This window comes from Pistacia vera, unplaced genomic scaffold (genome assembly GCF_008641045.1).
Source record: "Pistacia vera cultivar Batoury unplaced genomic scaffold, PisVer_v2 Contig332, whole genome shotgun sequence".
Taxonomy (NCBI): Eukaryota; Viridiplantae; Streptophyta; class Magnoliopsida; order Sapindales; family Anacardiaceae; genus Pistacia; species Pistacia vera.
The window spans coordinates 299,433-317,006 of record NW_022196149.1 but is presented as its reverse complement, the minus strand read 5'-3'; the positions used below and the strand labels follow the sequence as shown (position 1 = coordinate 317,006).

At 37.2% G+C, this 17,574-nt stretch overlaps 3 protein-coding genes across 3 annotated transcripts; all 3 read right to left on the bottom strand.

Moving 5' to 3' along the window:
• Positions 1-3,426: 3,426 nt before the first annotated feature.
• On the bottom strand, positions 3,427-6,379 carry LOC116137668 (oligopeptide transporter 4-like). Its single transcript, XM_031423344.1, has 6 exons — positions 5,900-6,379; positions 5,708-5,805; positions 5,022-5,585; positions 4,689-4,941; positions 4,323-4,505; positions 3,427-4,142 (listed from the first exon to the last, which is right to left on the bottom strand). The coding sequence occupies exons 1-6, from the start codon at positions 6,377-6,379 to the stop codon at positions 3,525-3,527; spliced, it is 2,196 nt and encodes a 731-aa protein (XP_031279204.1). The 3' UTR covers positions 3,427-3,524.
• A 16-nt stretch (positions 6,380-6,395) lies between these two features.
• Positions 6,396-11,216, bottom strand: LOC116137709 (oligopeptide transporter 2-like). Its single transcript, XM_031423395.1, has 7 exons — positions 10,755-11,216; positions 10,575-10,672; positions 9,692-10,255; positions 9,349-9,601; positions 8,898-9,080; positions 8,192-8,774; positions 6,396-6,463 (listed from the first exon to the last, which is right to left on the bottom strand). Exons 1-7 carry the CDS (start codon positions 11,214-11,216, stop codon positions 6,438-6,440), a joined length of 2,169 nt encoding a protein of 722 aa, XP_031279255.1. The 3' UTR covers positions 6,396-6,437.
• Positions 11,217-12,001: 785 nt separating this feature from the next.
• Positions 12,002-17,111, bottom strand: LOC116137665 (oligopeptide transporter 4-like). The gene is given in 9 exon segments (XM_031423343.1): positions 12,002-12,417; positions 12,420-12,524; positions 12,527-12,626; positions 12,833-13,015; positions 13,174-13,426; positions 13,588-14,147; positions 14,149-14,164; positions 16,142-16,239; positions 16,572-17,111. Coding segments are annotated over 9 exon segments (2,271 nt in total).
• Between the last annotated feature and the right edge of the window lie 463 nt (positions 17,112-17,574).

Here is a 17,574-nt window from a genome sequence, read left to right as displayed (position 1 = left end):
ATTAGATTTTCTATCTTAATTTTAAATAACAATAATTTTAAGAAGCAAAATAAATAAATAAAACCTTGGTAGACACCTTTCTAATTTTTTTATTTTTCATCATGACTCCAAGATCCTTGTCGTGGTAGGCATTGTAACTAGTTTTGCCCTCTTATGACATCTACGTGGGTGAAAATATTATCTTGTTTTTGTACCTTACATCTTTTGGTAGTTCATATATGTAGTTAGATTCTGGCCAAACATTATTTTAATGATAATATTGTATCTAGCTATTGTAAAGTTTAGCAAAATTGGTACCTACCATGACATACTTTTAGTTCCATACATTTATTTTATAAATTCATGTTTGATTCAGACCGACTTTTTATATTTAACATGAACTATGAATATTTATATTCAGTTCAGTAACTCTTTTTTCTTTTCCACCTTTTTGAATGTAACAACTACACATATTTCTCTGTTAGAACTTAGGTATGTATTATATCATGCGTTCAACTTGATCAATTAGTGATTTTCCCTGTAGTATCTACATATTATATATATGGCAAACCAAAATCAATCCAGATGACAAATATTTGCTCCTTTGACCCTCTCATGTTTCCTTTTATTCTTTTTACATTTCTCTCCTTAAAAACAAAAAGAACTTGCTCCACACCTATCAACTCTTGCTATCTTCTCTCTGCCACACACTGGAAAGATTGAACAGAGAACAGACCCCACAACTGTAACCCAATTAAAAGGTAATTATCTTGAACAAGTTGGAGTACTACTCATGGAGAGAACTAATTCACCTCCTCACAACACAGACCGAGTGGGGTTGCTATCATGCTGGAGACGGCTCAAGTTGAAGCTTCCATGGACAAAGAGAAGGACATGGGATACAGATACAAGAAGAAGGCAGTCAAGTGTCGGTTGTAATATAGCAGCAACTTTCAGGAACAAGCGACGACCAAAACCAGCTGGTGGTTTTAGGTATGACCCTTTAAGCTATTCTCAAAACTTTGATGAGGGGTGTTGGGATGATGATAATGTGGAGTCTTTGTCGAGGGGATTTTCTTCTAGATATGCTGCTCCATCGAAATTAGTTGGAGATAAATGACAATATTGTTACTTTGATGGGGAGTTACTTTTATATTGCTGGTGTTTACATCCTTATACTTTGACAATTATAAAGGGAACACAAAAGAACCTTTTTTTTTTTTTTTTTTTTGATGAATTTGATATTCTGAAAAGGAATTGAGCACTATACACGTTTATGATCTCGTTTTCCTTGGTCTAACCTAGGAGCTCTGTATAATCCTGAATCATTTTTTTAAAGATATATTTATACACATTTGACAAGTATTTCAAAAGTTTTTAATTTTACTTTTTCAACCCNATTAAAGGGTTGTTTTTGGAAATAAGATTATCAACTTACACACCATGACTGTTCAGAAGACAACTAAGCGGAAGTTGGATTTGATGGGATCATTCATGATACTCTCCCTTGTATTCTTCTTTTTGTTACAAAAGGAATGCCTCCATTAGATTTTCTATCTTAATTTTAAATAACAATAATTTTAAGAAGCAAAATAAATAAATAAAACCTTGGTAGACACCTTTCTAATTTTTTTATTTTTCATCATGACTCCAAGATCCTTGTCGTGGTAGGCATTGTAACTAGTTTTGCCCTCTTATGACATCTACGTGGGTGAAAATATTATCTTGTTTTTGTACCTTACATCTTTTGGTAGTTCATATATGTAGTTAGATTCTGGCCAAACATTATTTTAATGATAATATTGTATCTAGCTATTGTAAAGTTTAGCAAAATTGGTACCTACCATGACATACTTTTAGTTCCATACATTTATTTTATAAATTCATGTTTGATTCAGACCGACTTTTTATATTTAACATGAACTATGAATATTTATATTCAGTTCAGTAACTCTTTTTTCTTTTCCACCTTTTTGAATGTAACAACTACACATATTTCTCTGTTAGAACTTAGGTATGTATTATATCATGCGTTCAACTTGATCAATTAGTGATTTTCCCTGTAGTATCTACATATTATATATATGGCAAACCAAAATCAATCCAGATGACAAATATTTGCTCCTTTGACCCTCTCATGTTTCCTTTTATTCTTTTTACATTTCTCTCCTTAAAAACAAAAAGAACTTGCTCCACACCTATCAACTCTTGCTATCTTCTCTCTGCCACACACTGGAAAGATTGAACAGAGAACAGACCCCACAACTGTAACCCAATTAAAAGGTAATTATCTTGAACAAGTTGGAGTACTACTCATGGAGAGAACTAATTCACCTCCTCACAACACAGACCGAGTGGGGTTGCTATCATGCTGGAGACGGCTCAAGTTGAAGCTTCCATGGACAAAGAGAAGGACATGGGATACAGATACAAGAAGAAGGCAGTCAAGTGTCGGTTGTAATATAGCAGCAACTTTCAGGAACAAGCGACGACCAAAACCAGCTGGTGGTTTTAGGTATGACCCTTTAAGCTATTCTCAAAACTTTGATGAGGGGTGTTGGGATGATGATAATGTGGAGTCTTTGTCGAGGGGATTTTCTTCTAGATATGCTGCTCCATCGAAATTAGTTGGAGATAAATGACAATATTGTTACTTTGATGGGGAGTTACTTTTATATTGCTGGTGTTTACATCCTTATACTTTGACAATTATAAAGGGAATACAAAAGAACCTTTTTTTTTTTTTGATGAATTTGATATTCTGAAAAGGAATTGAGCACTATACACGTTTATGATCTCGTTTTCCTTGGTCTAACCTAGGAGCGCTGTATGATCCTGAATCATTTTTTTAAAGATATATTTATACATATTTGACAAGTATTTCAAAAGTTTTTAATTTTACTTTTTCAACCCCTTCGAAATATTTTTTATTTAGCCATGTTTCCTTATTTCGTACAAAACTGCAGTAGGTTAACATGTTGATTTATAACGTTCTATAAATGATCATCTACATGAAGATTTTGAGTAATTATGGAAGATCAAGTTTCATTTCAACTGGGCCAATCTATATATATGTCATATTATTTTCAACCCGTCATAGCTCAAAGGTTCAAACATCAGCCAGTCTGTACAAAGGCATCTGGCGGGCCACCTCGAGCGGAAGCAGAGTCTAATCCTATAAATGTGCCGTGTGTATAATTACTGTGGTGGTCATGAGCAAGTGACATCTGATAAAGAATTTTATCCCATGAAATTGACTGACACTATCACTTGTAATTGGTATCGATTGAAAATTAATCAAAATTTCCATCTTTCATAAAGTTGGCCAGTATAAACTTTATATACAATAGGTAAACAGAGAATATAGTAGTAACAAAATTACATGTTTATCAGTATTTGATCAATCACACATATTCATATAATAGATAGATAAAATTAAGCGCCATGAGATATACCAATGACAAAATCTTGCCTTTCTTTTGTCTCCACAACTTATATGATGTTTTCCAGCTAAAGTATGTTAATCAAGATATAGAAAGTGATATTTAGTACAACACTGGACAGCCATCAACAGCCACGCCTTCTGTAGTTGGGCATGTAGCCAAGTCACAGTGCTCACCTTGTGATCCCCACCAGTTTATGCTTCTGTTTTCTGTGGCTACTGTGAAGTACAAAAGAACCCCCATGAAAGCCAACCCAGCATCTAAGGCCGCTGAAAGAACATAATTGTATCTCTGCCACATAACCTTTTGATACCTAAAAATGAAGTAATTGAATATGGTTCCAACCGTTATCCAGGTGTTGAAGTTGAGAGTTGTAGCAGGAGGGAGTGCATGTGTTGCACCCAAAAGAACTGGAATGTGAATAAATGCAATCCATCGGTGCTGAGGGAATGCTTTGTGCAGCAGCCAAACAATGACAGGAGCTAAAGCACCTCCAAGGAAGAACCAGTTGAGAGCTGGGTAGTTTCCATCGCTGCCAAAGATACGATTTGGTCCAACCAAACCCCAGATAACAGATGCATCAAAAAATATTCTTTCTCCAGGACATGTCCAAGGACTATTCGGAGGAAGTAGTTGATCCTGACATATGTTCTCCACGGTTGTCAGCAGATACCATGCCACTATAATGTTGACGGATCCCGCAATTATAGTTCCTAAAAGCTTTGTGATCAATTAAAATACAAAATCGTCATACGACGGAAGGAGCTAATATACTATTGAACATTGATTTATAAAGAAGTTAAAGGGGAGTAAGGAGCTCATTTTTCAGTTGCTATAAATTATATTAAGTAGGTTGAAATTCATGAAAATGAACATCTTCATGACCATAGGAATATATACCTGAACGACAAACATTGCTTTTTTGGGAATCTTCATGTAATGGCCTAGCTTCAAATCACTAAGAAAGGAAATTGCCTGACCCATGCTTATATATGCATAAGTCTTGAAGCAGACATTGGCTATTGGTCGACCTGGATAGATAATACCCATGAGGTACTCTGTAAGAATGTTTAACCCTGGTGACTGCCAACAAAAGCAACCCAAATAAAAAAGGATGTGTCGGTGAGTGGAGTATCTCAATTTTCAGTAACAACCAGAAAATGAAATTCCTTCTATACTTAGGTTTGAGAATTTAGAGTATAAATTGAATGTCGGAAAAAATTACTTCAGAGGAAAAACTTTGAAGTCAAGAGTCGAAATATTTACCACATTGGTTGTGGCAGTTATGATGCTGATTGGAAGGGTGAAAATTAAAGCAAGGCCTGTTGCAAAGACGAATCCCCACCATGGCAATTGAATATCACCTTCCATGAGAGTGCATAGCAGGAGAGAGAGTATCAGTGATACTACAAGCAACGAATGAAACCACCAGTTTGGTATGGGCTCGTACTTCATCATTAACTTGGTATGAATATCTTCCTTTCGTTGTGTAGAATCTTGGAATCGTTCATATATATCCCTGTCAGAATAAATTTTATGTCTTATCCTAACAATAATAAAAATAACCAACAATTAAATTCCAAGTTCGTTAGTTGTTACCTTCCATTGAAGAATGCCACATGGGTGAGTGTAGATATAATAGCCGCGAAACCAATTCCATACGAAAGAGCAAATAACATGCTAATGTATATGCGTCCCTGACGCTCATATGCAGGGATATCTAATTCAAAATCGCTGTTAACAATGGCTGAGACGTTATATATTTGGCCTACTTCATTGAACATGTGCGAGGAAAAGAACGGAAACGTCTTGGCATCAAATAGATTGAATCCCCAGTAGGCAATGGGCGTCACAACATACATCACCAGGAAAAAGCCCACAAAGACATTGACAATGGCGAAGAAGGGGGTGATTAGTGGGCTGCCAAGGTATGAGTCCATGACTGACCAGTCGAGGGAAAAAGCCCCAAGACCAAGTCCATGCATGCCTGAGCCCAATTGTTGGGCCAATGTTGAATTTGGGAAAACCCAGCACACCCAAGAAATGGTTGACAAAGTGGGGAATATGTAGCCCGGGATTGCATACCAGCAGAAGCTGCATGTAAGTGCAATCAAGAAAAATTTGCCTCGTGACATACGATTGTCATCGATCTCATGAAGAGCCCTGTATGCAGATAAACATTAATTATTACATAATTAGCTACTTCTTGACAAGGAAATGGAGTTTTTGTTTATCAGGTTCCATATTTTCATACAAAAACGACATGGTTTGGCAGAAGGCATTACCTGAAGAGAGAAACCTGAACTAGACTACTGGGCCACCACATCTCCCCCGGGTCCACTACGTACTTCCTCAATGCTCCGGCCCAACCATACCCCAAAATCTATTCACCCGCATTGATTACCATAATGTTAATATACTTATACAATAATCAGATATAACTGAAACTAATAAAAATTCAGTGAAATCACACCAACCTGAGTAGTAATAACAAGAATCCAACTCGCCAAGAAACAGATATGGCGACGATATAAGGCCTTTATAATAGTGACAATACTAACAGCATAAGCTGCCCCGGCACCGAACCCTGCCCCGGCATTGGCAAAAACAGAAATCAAGACGTGCTCCTTCATGTTGAACGGCCCCGGGTTCAACGTAAACTCCTCGTTACCGAATCCCGGAATCCTGAACGTCTTTTTGGGAAGAACTTTTTCCATGAAGCGTCCCAATGGGAGAGTTACCACCTGGACGGGAATCATGGAAATGACTAGAGGCTGCGTACGAAATGCGAAGAAAGTGTTTAAGAAAGAAAGAAGAAGGCAAAATGGAAGGCCTAAGGACCACACGCGAAAAGTCCATGCGGGCAGATATGGGTCGTCCTTTGTTGACACCGTTAGACGGACTTCTTCTATCGGAGAGACTTCGTCGTATTCATCCTCCACCGTTTCACCTCTCATGGCGGGTGAGTGACACTGCCGTATTGGAGTGGATAGGATTTTATAGCGATATAAAAGTTTACAGCATATCGTACACCAAGTCATCTAACCAACAAACATAATCACGTCATATTAAAATTAGCCAATAAATTTCTATTCGGCCTATGGCTTTATTGGGTTGTTATGCAAGAAACAGTCTCTGTTGCGTTATAAATCCAGTATATAAAGATGGAGAAGAATATACTATTTTATTTAAGAGCAAAATTAGGACAGATGAGGGCGCAGTTGTGTTAGTTTTGTTGTTAAACTTTTGTTTTCACTAAGTACTAATTATGGTTGGTTGTGTGATTAACACTTACTCCAGTATCAAGAGTATACAATATAATGCTCCATTAGATCCAAATGAAGTAAATTTATTTATTATTTTTGAGCAATTTAAATTGCTTTTCTTGTTATCTGACTCATTTTATTCCTATAATAGAGTTTAATTAAAATCTCAAGATTTGTTAGTGAATTAACATCGGTTTAAATCGTAGGTATTATATTACTAATTAATTTATATTATCTCATCATTTACACGTGATTTAGGAGGGTTCTAATGATTTAAATCTCACTAACAGATAGAGAGGTTTAAAAAAATTGTAGAAGATAAAATCTATGATTGATTTGAAAGGGACAGATCTTGTGAGAACTGAGAAGCGATCGAGTCATTGACGATCGAATTGACCTGCACAAAAAGAAAGAACAAACGTGAAGGCTTGAGTGACACCGGTGTGGTGTCAACCATAGGCACTCCGTCAACACTCAAATTAGCACGATTGAAGGTATTTGATGTTCAAGTCAATACGGTTGAAGGTATTTTAATGAGGATTGAGAGCAGAAAAGAGTTTATCATAAGGCTAGACTAACACAAAGTGGCTGGAGCACAGCTTTGAGGTGGCTGAAGGTGGTAAAGTTAGTCAAAACTAAATTTTACGGCGAGAAAAATGGAGATTCTTAGGAGGAAGAATTTAGTTCCTAAACCTATGAGTGATTTTTAAATGAATAATAAGAGGCTTAACATTTGTTTATATAGGAGTTCAAGGGAGCTTAGTCCTAGTAGAATACTAAATCCTACTTGGTTCACATTAGGAATGAAGTCTTGTCACTTGTCTTTATCAGATTAGGACTATCAATTTGAGTAAGATCTTGGATCTTGACTGAAGTGAAAAGTAAATATAATTTTGATTCCTATTTTGGAACGAATGTGGACTAGTAGGCTGTAACTCGATTTAGCTTAACTTGTAAGAAAGCATAACTCACGGAATGGTCAATCCACAAGGAATATTCAAGCATTCGCCCAACCAAAATTAGGTTAAGGCACTGGGCCGTATTCAGTGTGTTTCACGGTTGGATCTCATTAAGATAAATACTATTTTTGACCCATACCAAAAAAAAAAAAAAAAATTTAATTAAAAAGTGAAATAATAGTTTGTTTCGTATAAGTGTAACAAGAAGTTATTTATTATCATGTTAATTTGGTGTGTTATATTTTGTATAGTATTTAATCAAATATTGTCTGAGTGTACCAAAGCTGAGTATGATTCGCTGTGGGCTGTGAGTTTCAAGTGACATCCGAAAATGAAATCTTCTCCCATTCTCATCCCGTTGATTCCATATGCATGGTATTTACTTCATCATAAATTGAATAACAGCAGTTTTAACTAATTGTTTGGAAATCCAAAAGATAAAGGTACTTCGATCTTAAAGACAGATATACAAATTACAAACCCCACACTAATTAAACAACTAAAGTAGTTTAATACAGAACCGGACAACCCTCAACAACTATACCTTTAGCAGTTGGGCATGTAGCCAATTCACAATGCTCACCTTCTGATCCCCACCAGGTTATGCTTCTGTTCTCCATGGTTAGCGTGAAGTATAAAAGAACCCCCATGAAAGCCAACCCTGCATCTAAAGCCGCTGAAAGAACATAATTGTATCTCTGCCACCAACCTTTTCGATACTTGAAAATAAAATGATTAAATATGGTTCCAACTATCATCCAGCAGTTGAAGTTGAGAGTTGTAGCTGGTGGCATTGCAGCTGTTGCTCCCAAAAGCACCGGAAGATTAATCAATGGAATCCATTTCTGATTAGGGAATGCTCTGTGTAGCATCCATACAATCACAGGTCCCAACGCACCTCCTAGGAAGAACCAGTTGAGAGCTGAGTAGTTTCCCGACTTGCCAAAGATACGTTTTGGTCCAACCAGACCCCAAATGACTGATGCATCAAAAAATACACGGTCTCCTGGACATGTCCAGGGACTATTAGGAGACAGGAATTGATCCTGACATATATTCTCTACGGTTGTCAGCAGCCACCATGCCACTCCAATATTCACTGTTCCCGCGATTATAGTTCCTACAAGCTTTGAGAGTAGAGGATAAACAAAATCATCAAACCAAGGGTTAAGATATTGAACATTCCATTTTTTAATATTTTGCATGCATACGCTCATTTTCTAGAAAAAAACCTCTTTGATAAAATATACCTGAACAATAAACATCGCCCTTGTGGGAATCTTCATGTAATGGCCTAGCTTAAAATCATTGAGGAAGGAAACTGCCTGGCCCATGCTTATATATCCATAAGTCTTGAAGCAGACATTGGCTATTGGTCTACCTGGATAGATGATACCCATCACGTACTCAGTGATAACGTTTAATCCTGGTGTCTGGCAAAGAAAGCAAACATTAATAAACAAAATATTTTAGTAAGAATTTCTAAAGTTCAGTAAACAAGTACCACAAATTCAATTTCCCTGATATTTAAATTTTAGAAAATCAGAAGATAAATTCAAGGGTTAATCTAATACACTCCTATTTCCATAGTGAAAACAGTATTTACAGCCATACAAATATACAATTAATTAAAAACAGTTTATATCGTGAATATCCTGCAGTGTTGCACAACATAGTCGTAAGGGGAGAAAAAACTTTTACCATATTGGTTGTGGCAGTTATGATGCTGATTGGCAGTGTGAAAAGCAATGCAAGGGCTGATGCAAAAATAAGTCCCCACCAGGGCATTTGGATCTCATCTTTCATGAAAATGCATAATACTAGAGAAAGTACTAGCGACCCTACAAGCATGGAATGAAACCACCAGCTTGGAGTGGGCTCGTATTTCATCATCAGCCTTGTGTGAATATCCTGTTTTCCCGTTGAAGAAGCTCGAATTTGTTGATATATCTTCCTGTCAAAACAAATTGATATAATGATATTCGTATTATATACTTCCAAAGAAGTGAACAAATTTAAACTTTCTAATTAATTAATAGCTTACCTTCCATTAAACAATGCCACATGTGTGAGGGATGATATAATAGCAGCGAAACCAATGCCATATGAAAGAGAAAAGAAGATGCTGAGGTGTAGGCGTCCCTCTCTCTCATATGATGGGATATCTAATTCAAACTTGTCGTTAACAATGGCCGATACGTTGTATATTTGGCCTTTTGAATTGAATATATGTGAGGAGAAGATAGGAAATTTCTTGGCATCGTATACATTGAATCCCCAATAGGCAATTGGTATGATAAGTAATAAAACAACGCAATACCCAATAAAGACATTGACAATGACAAAGAAAGGGGTGATAAGTGGGCTGTTAAGGTATGAGGCTACCACTGACCAATCAAGGGCGAAGGAACCAAGACCAAGTCCTCGCATGCCTGACCCTAATTGCTGGGCTGTTACTGAATTTGGGAAAGCCCAACACACCCAAGAAATGCTAGACAATGTGGGGAAAAGGTAGCCTGGGAATAGATACCAGGAGAAGCTGCAAATAAGCGCAATCACGAAAAATTTGCCTCGTGACATACGTTTGTCATCTTTCTCATGAAGAGCCCTGTTGTGTAAAATTCAAGCAAATATGTTTTACAATGGTAATCACGCAATTGCAGACAACAATCATTAATTAAAAGTAATATTTCAAATATTTTTGTTGTAAATTAAGATTAATATTTCAGACTTTTTATTCTAAATATGTGTTGAGTCAACAAATATCAAAGAACACTTGCAGCTTAAGATGTAACTTTTTTCTTATTAGGGAAAGATTTCTTTAAAAACCTTCTACTGCTATCGTACATTAAGATCATGAAAGGGATATTTTATTTCATAAATGCATCAAAACGATGCGGTTTTCGAAAAAGGCATATACAATTTACCTGAAGAGAGAAACCTGAACTAGACTACTCGGCCACCACATCTCCGGCGGGTCCACCACGAACTTCCTTAATACTCCTGCCCAACCATACCCCAAAACCTATTCACAAACATTAACAACAACATCAATACACAACAATCAGATATTACTAAAACCAAATTAATAAATTACAAACACTAACCTGTGTAGTAATAACAAGAATCCAACTAGCCAAGAAACTGATGTTCCTATTATAAAATGCCTTTATGACATTTACAATACTAACAGCATACGCCGCCCCACCCCCAAACGCTGACCCGGCATTTGCAAAAACAGATATCAAGACGTGCTCCTTCATGTTAAACGGTCCTGGGTTCAATGTCCACTCCCTCCCTCCGAATCCCGGAATCCTGAACTTCTTTTCGGGAAGAACTTTCGCCATGAACCGTCCGATTGGGAGACTGGCCACCTGGACGGAGATCATGGAAATGATTAAAGGCTGCGTACGGTATGCGAAGAAAGTGTTGAGGAAAGAAAGAAGGACGCATGAGACAACGCCTAAGAGCCACATGCGAAAAGTGAAAACGGGAAGGGTGGGGTCGTCCACATTTGACACCGTTAGACGGACTTCTTCTATCGGAGAAATGCCGTCGTGTTCTTCCATCGGTTGAAGTCCTTCTGGTGAGGGTTTTGATGTGTTTAGGGGGTTGGTTTCTGTTTTGAGAGAGGGCATTGTGATTTGTGAGTGACAGCAGTAGTGCCGTTTTGGAGTGGTGAGGTTTTTAGTGCGGAGGACGTGGGATTGGAGTTGAGAATGTTGCTACGAACAAGTTTTAGAGACATATAGGACTAAATTTCATCTAACTAATGAATTTACGTCATCACTGTTATTGAATGCGTGAGGATACTTGCAGCACAGTTCATTTTTATTTTAACCTAAATTACATAATTAATTTAAGATCAATAATATAGATAAATCATATAATTCCATAGATTGAACTAACAAATAAATGTAAATATACAAATGATAAAAGAACAAAAAGAAGTTTTATGTGCTAACGAGTTTAAGTATCCCTAAACACTAATATGGATAATAATTTGAGCATTTATCCGACCGACAATTTTAAAGTCTCAAAAGATTAGTTGAGGTCTGACCCGGACACCCTTAATGATTTAAAAAAAATTGAGTGTCATACTGGGAAACAATGTTAAATACCATTCTATATGCATAACCGTTAATATTATTTGTTCATACCCCTCAAAATGTGATATATATACTATCTTCTTAATTAAAAATTTTGTTCTACCTTTTTTTTTTTTTTTTTTGAGAAGTAAATAGCAATCCTGTTGACCTCCATTCAATAAAGCCACATCCCCTCAAGATTAAGAACATATAATTATAATAAGGTGCAAGCAATATTAATTAATAAGGGATTAATGTAGGGAATCTTAAAATATTGGGCAGCCATCAACTGATACACCCTTTGCGGTGGGGCAAGTTGCGAGGTCACAGTGCTCGGGGTCAATAGCTGGGTTAGCGCCCCACCAGTGCAAGTTTATGTCCTCCAAACCCAGTGAGATGTAAAGAAGAACTGTCATGAAAGCCGTTCCAGCATCCAGTGCCGCTGATAGAATGTAGTTATACCTCTGCCACCATCTCTTTCGATACCTGAAGATGAAAAAGTTGAAGATTGTTCCGACCACAATCCATGAGTTGTAATTCAAAGCTGTTGCAGGTGGCATGTAAGCAGTTGCGCCGAGGAGTACCGGGAGATTGATAAGGGGAATCCAGTGTTGTTTAGGGAATGCCCTGTGTAATAGCCATACAACAATTGGCCCCAAAAATCCTCCCAGGAAGAACCATTCAGAGCACCGTAGTTTCCTTGAGAACCAAAAATTCGCTTAGGTCCAACCAAGCCCCAGATAACAGGTGCATCAAAGAACACACGGTCATTGGGACATGTCCAGGGCTATTTTGTGGGAGCAGACCTTTTTGACATATGTGATCAACAGAGTCTAAAAGCCACCATGCTACTCCCAGATTGATTGTTCCAACTAAGATGGTTCCTATCAACTGAAATTAGACGCCAAAAGGTACAATTAGGAAAGGCATTACGCTTAATTCATTAATTAGTGAATTTCTTATGGAACTTCTTAAACACATAGCACGGTTAATCTAGTAGACAAAACAATTAATGATGCATGTGAGAATAATAGATCATTAATTGCATTTTCAGAAAGATGAGCATGGGATTAATTTATAAAGAGTAGAGAACATACCTGAACTAGGAACATTGATCTTGGAGGGATCTTCATGTAATGACCCAACTTGAAGTCACAAAGAAAAGCGATTGCCTGAGTCATGCTCATATACCCATAGGTCTTGAAGCAGACATTGGTTATGGGTTTCCCTGGTTGTATTACTCCCATAATATACTCCGTTATGATATTCAATCCCGGTGTCTGTACCATACAGAAATCGTTATTATTATTATTATTAGTTTAAACAAAAAGACGAACTGACAAGTTTATACCATATTATATGTTTTAGTTAAAAATTATTCTAGGCGGCCTTCATCTTTATTCAACACGACAAAGAGAAATTAGAGTTGTAAGGTTACTTGATTTGTTGTGGCTGTAATGATGCTGACTGGAAGGGTGAATATGAAGGCGAGGCCAGCTGCGAAGATTACTCCCCACCATGGCATCTGGACCTCCTTTCTCAGGGAGGTGAAGAGTGCGAGGGAGATTGCCACCGTCACACCAAGAAGCGCATAAAACCACCATAAAGGTAGGCCTCGGTATCTTTGCATCAATCTCGTGTGAATATCCTGCCTTCTCGTTGTTGAAGCTCTGGATCGATCGTAAATCTCCCTGCGACGTTACAGAATTTCATGTACGTACATAAATGAAGTGAAGAGTCCCAATAATTCCTATATGATCGATCCCTAGGTTATCCCAATAAATTAATGCCAATTATTTATTAGTTAGGAACACAAATGTACGTGTGCAACACATAATAAATCAAACATTACCTTCCATAGAATAAGGCCACATGAGAAAGCGTAGATGCAATAGTGGCAAAGCCAAAGCCGTAGGTGAGAGCAAAGAATGTACTCAAATGAATCCTCCTAAGCTGCTTATATGATGCCTCATCCAACTCAAAATTCTTATTAACGATCAATGTAATATTGTACTCTGGACCTTGAGCAGTGTACAACTCTGATGAAAATAGGGGGAAAGTTTTAGCACTGTATAAATTTAGCCCCCAATAATCTGCGGGAATTACTATGTATACTATCAGTACGTATCCTACGAAGACATTGACAATGGCGAAAAAGGGACATATCAGAGGGCTGAACAAGAATGAAGCGACCGCTGTCCAGTCCAGAGTAAAGGCTCCAATCCCTAGACCATTTAGGCCCGACCCAATTTGGTGGGCAGTGACAGATTTGGGGAAAGCCCAACAGACCCATGAGATGCTTTGCAAGGATTGGAACAAGTACCCAGGGAACAAGTACCAGCAGAAACTACAAATTAGTGCTATCACAAAGAATTTCACTCGTGATATACCATGCTTCCGATCATCTACTTCTTTTTTCATGCAATGCCCTGAAAGTTCAATGAAACATTACTTTATTACGCATATGCATATCATGTTGTCTGGTGGGAATACACCAGAAAACAAAAGACAAGTTTCAAAAGCTATATAAATTATGAGCTTTCTCATGCATGTTACAAGCACAAATAAAGAAATGAAAAATGTTATCCTTACAAAGACGCATACAAAGAGGGTTACAAAGTGACATCATCCAGAAGAAAAAAATAAAGAAAAAACGAAAAAAGAGAGAAAGAGAAATTATGAAAATCAAGGGTATGAATTGTCTTTGTATACTCTCTTTGTATGTGTCTTTGTAAAACTAACATTGCTCTAAAGAAATTGTGTAACACTCAAAAAGATGTGGCTTGAGTCAGCCCTCAAAAGAGAGTTATCTCCTCCATTGCTCCTTTTCTTTACTCATTTACTTCGTTTATCTTTTACTATAATGGCACTTCATCTAATTGGTCCATAAAATTTAAAGGAGCCGCAAGCTTTCTGGATAATTAATGGAGCACTGGTTTGTATCTTAATAAATTTCCGAAACCAGAATGAGACAAGGAACAGGGGGACCCAACATATAAACTAGAATTGAATTTGCAAAAATAAGTTGTAACATAAATGCTATAAACTGCTTCAGTGGAAAAAGGAAGGAATTGGTGCTCAACAATGCACATATAATCTAATATAGTCTTCTAAGTTCGAGTCTTTTTTAGAGTAAAAGAGTAAAAGGGAGATCTAACATGGTTTTCTGAGTTCAAATCCTCACGATTGCTAATAGGGATGGTACTAGAGTTCATACCCGATCGGTGATTTTAGGATCCCGAGAGATTAGTTGAGATATACATAATTAACTGACCCAGACACTTCTGACGATTAAAAAAAATGCACACATAGGACAAAAGATACGCAGCAAAATATCACATGGGAAAGGTACTAATAGAATTAAATATACTGTTTCTGCATTAATAGCTTTTTCCACAATGATAGGCACTAATATTAAGACTGTCTTACAACAAATGTATGCATCTAAAACAGATGTGTTTTCCTTCTCTTGCCGTTTTCTTTGAAGACTAAAAGACTTCATCTATACTTAATTAGTGGTCATCGTAAATAATTAAATTGCATTGGGCCATTGGCTAAAGCTTAGAAAATTGGAAAAGAATGAGCTTGGTTAGGTCCAAATTCTGAAAGAGATATGGCCTGCCTTCTACGTACGCTTTGGGATACTTGGGTTGCTTTCTCAAGTCAATATCATTTGCCTGTTAAGATGACTAACTAGTCATTAACTGGAAGCAAGGATAGGCTAGGGCACAAAAACTTGGTTGAAGCTTGATCTGATACGAGATTCTTTATCATAATCAGTATCTACAAATTGCTAATTTATCGCATGACCAGCTAGCAGCTAGCACTCTGTATCCCTGCTCCATTATAGATGATTGGCTCACCTTGATCCCAATGTAATGTTAAAGACAAGCACCCTATGAGAAATTCATTGGTATTATATATAGCCATATTGGGTCTCAGAACATGTAAAGACTTTTCCAAGATGATAAAATGAACTTAACCCCTAGAAAACGACGTGATATTTAATTGAAAAAATAATTATTATACAATTGCATTGTTAAAAATAAAAGTAATAGTTTGACTCAATCAAAAACCCGAGCAGAACAGAACAGAAAAGATGAGTCCGTCCTGACCCTTGAAAATCACATCCTCCGGAAAAAAACGAAGAGTAATTAATTAAGAAATAATATTGAAAAGACAGAGTGTTGATCATAATATTTGCGGAGCGACTAACCTTACATTCCTTCAGGATTTGTCTTGGTTGGTAAACTTACAATGAATCGATGGTGTGATTAAGACTTTTTATGGGTTGATTAATTTTTTATTGATGTTCACAAGAGAAAGCTAAACAAAGACTAGATTATCTTTAAACTAATGCTCAGTGCGGAGAAATCACATTGAAGACGCAAAATTTAAAAGAGTACCGGAATAGAGAGATCTGAACAAGAGTACTAGGCCACCACATATGCGCCGGCTCCACCACGTACTTCCTTAGTAGCCCCGCCCAGCCATACCCCAAAACCTGCACTCATCATGTCACCAGCCACCACACACAACCTTCGAATCCAACTTTAGAACTATAATCCAATTGCAAAATATGTCATTAGAGCAACGATCAAGAAAGTATCGTTTTTTTCTAAGGAAAGAAAAAAAAAAACTGTAAAAATACATTTCGCTAAGAAACCGAACATGAAAGTCTAAAAAGTGAGGAACTACTGTCCTTGTTGTAGTCGAACCCAAAAGACCCGACTTTGCAAAAATCTTCATGTACATACAAAAAAAAATTATTTTATTTTTTGAACCCTTCTTACTACTAGATAATGTACATAAATCTTCAGAGGGGTAGAAGAAGACCTGAGTAGTAATGATAAGAAGCCAAGCAGTGTGGAAAGAGATATTCTTTATATAAAAAGCCTTGATAATATTGACAATACCAACAGCATACGCTGAACCATTCCCGAAAGCACTCCCAGCATTTGCAAATATCGTAATCAACACATGCTCCTTCATGTTAAACGGTCCAGAGTTAAGAGAGAACTCTCTAGACCCAAATCCTGGAATATGAAAACTAGTGGTGGGAAGAACAGAGGCCAAGAACCGTCCGATGGGGAGAGATGCTACCTGGACGGTGATCTGGGTGATTACCAGAGGCTCCTTACGATAAGAAAAGAATTGGTTGAGGAATGAAAGAACTGCGCATGATAAGAGACCAAGAAACCTCATACGAAAGGTCCATACTGGGAGTGTGGGGTCGTCTATAACGGGTGCGGTTAACCTTACTTCCTCTGCTGGAGAGAGTTCTTCTAAGTCTAATACGGGATCATCTCCTGTGAAATTTTTGTTTGTTGCAGGATCTTCTCTTGTGATATTTTCTGTTGGTGATTCTGTCTCCATAGTTTCCATCCAGAGAGATGTTCGTAAAGCTTAGAGAGAAAAGATAGTTTGCTTGTTGTAATCTGTGGAGTTTTATTTTCTGAATAGTGATCATTTTATATTATAATGTAGTACTCCAATGTGCGCGCTTTAGCCAGTCGGCCAATTATGGGTTTGGTTCAACGTTGATTTGTGGGTATTGATGATTCAATTACGTGAGTGTTGTTTTGGGCACACTTTGTCTGCAAGAACAAGGGCTCCAGTGCTTCAACAGTATAGATACTGACGCCTCCACTTTGTCAGCATTTGATGCGGATAAAAGCACTGTGAAGGCCAGGTGATGAGACCAGAGTGGATTCTCCTCAAGATTGGAGAGTGTTGAATGTCTTTGTATGTTAGTAATTTAGTAATATATTCATAACAGTTTGCAACTTAGAAGCTCCCAGTTGATTTGTTTCTGAATCACCGGAAAGATTTGGAAGCT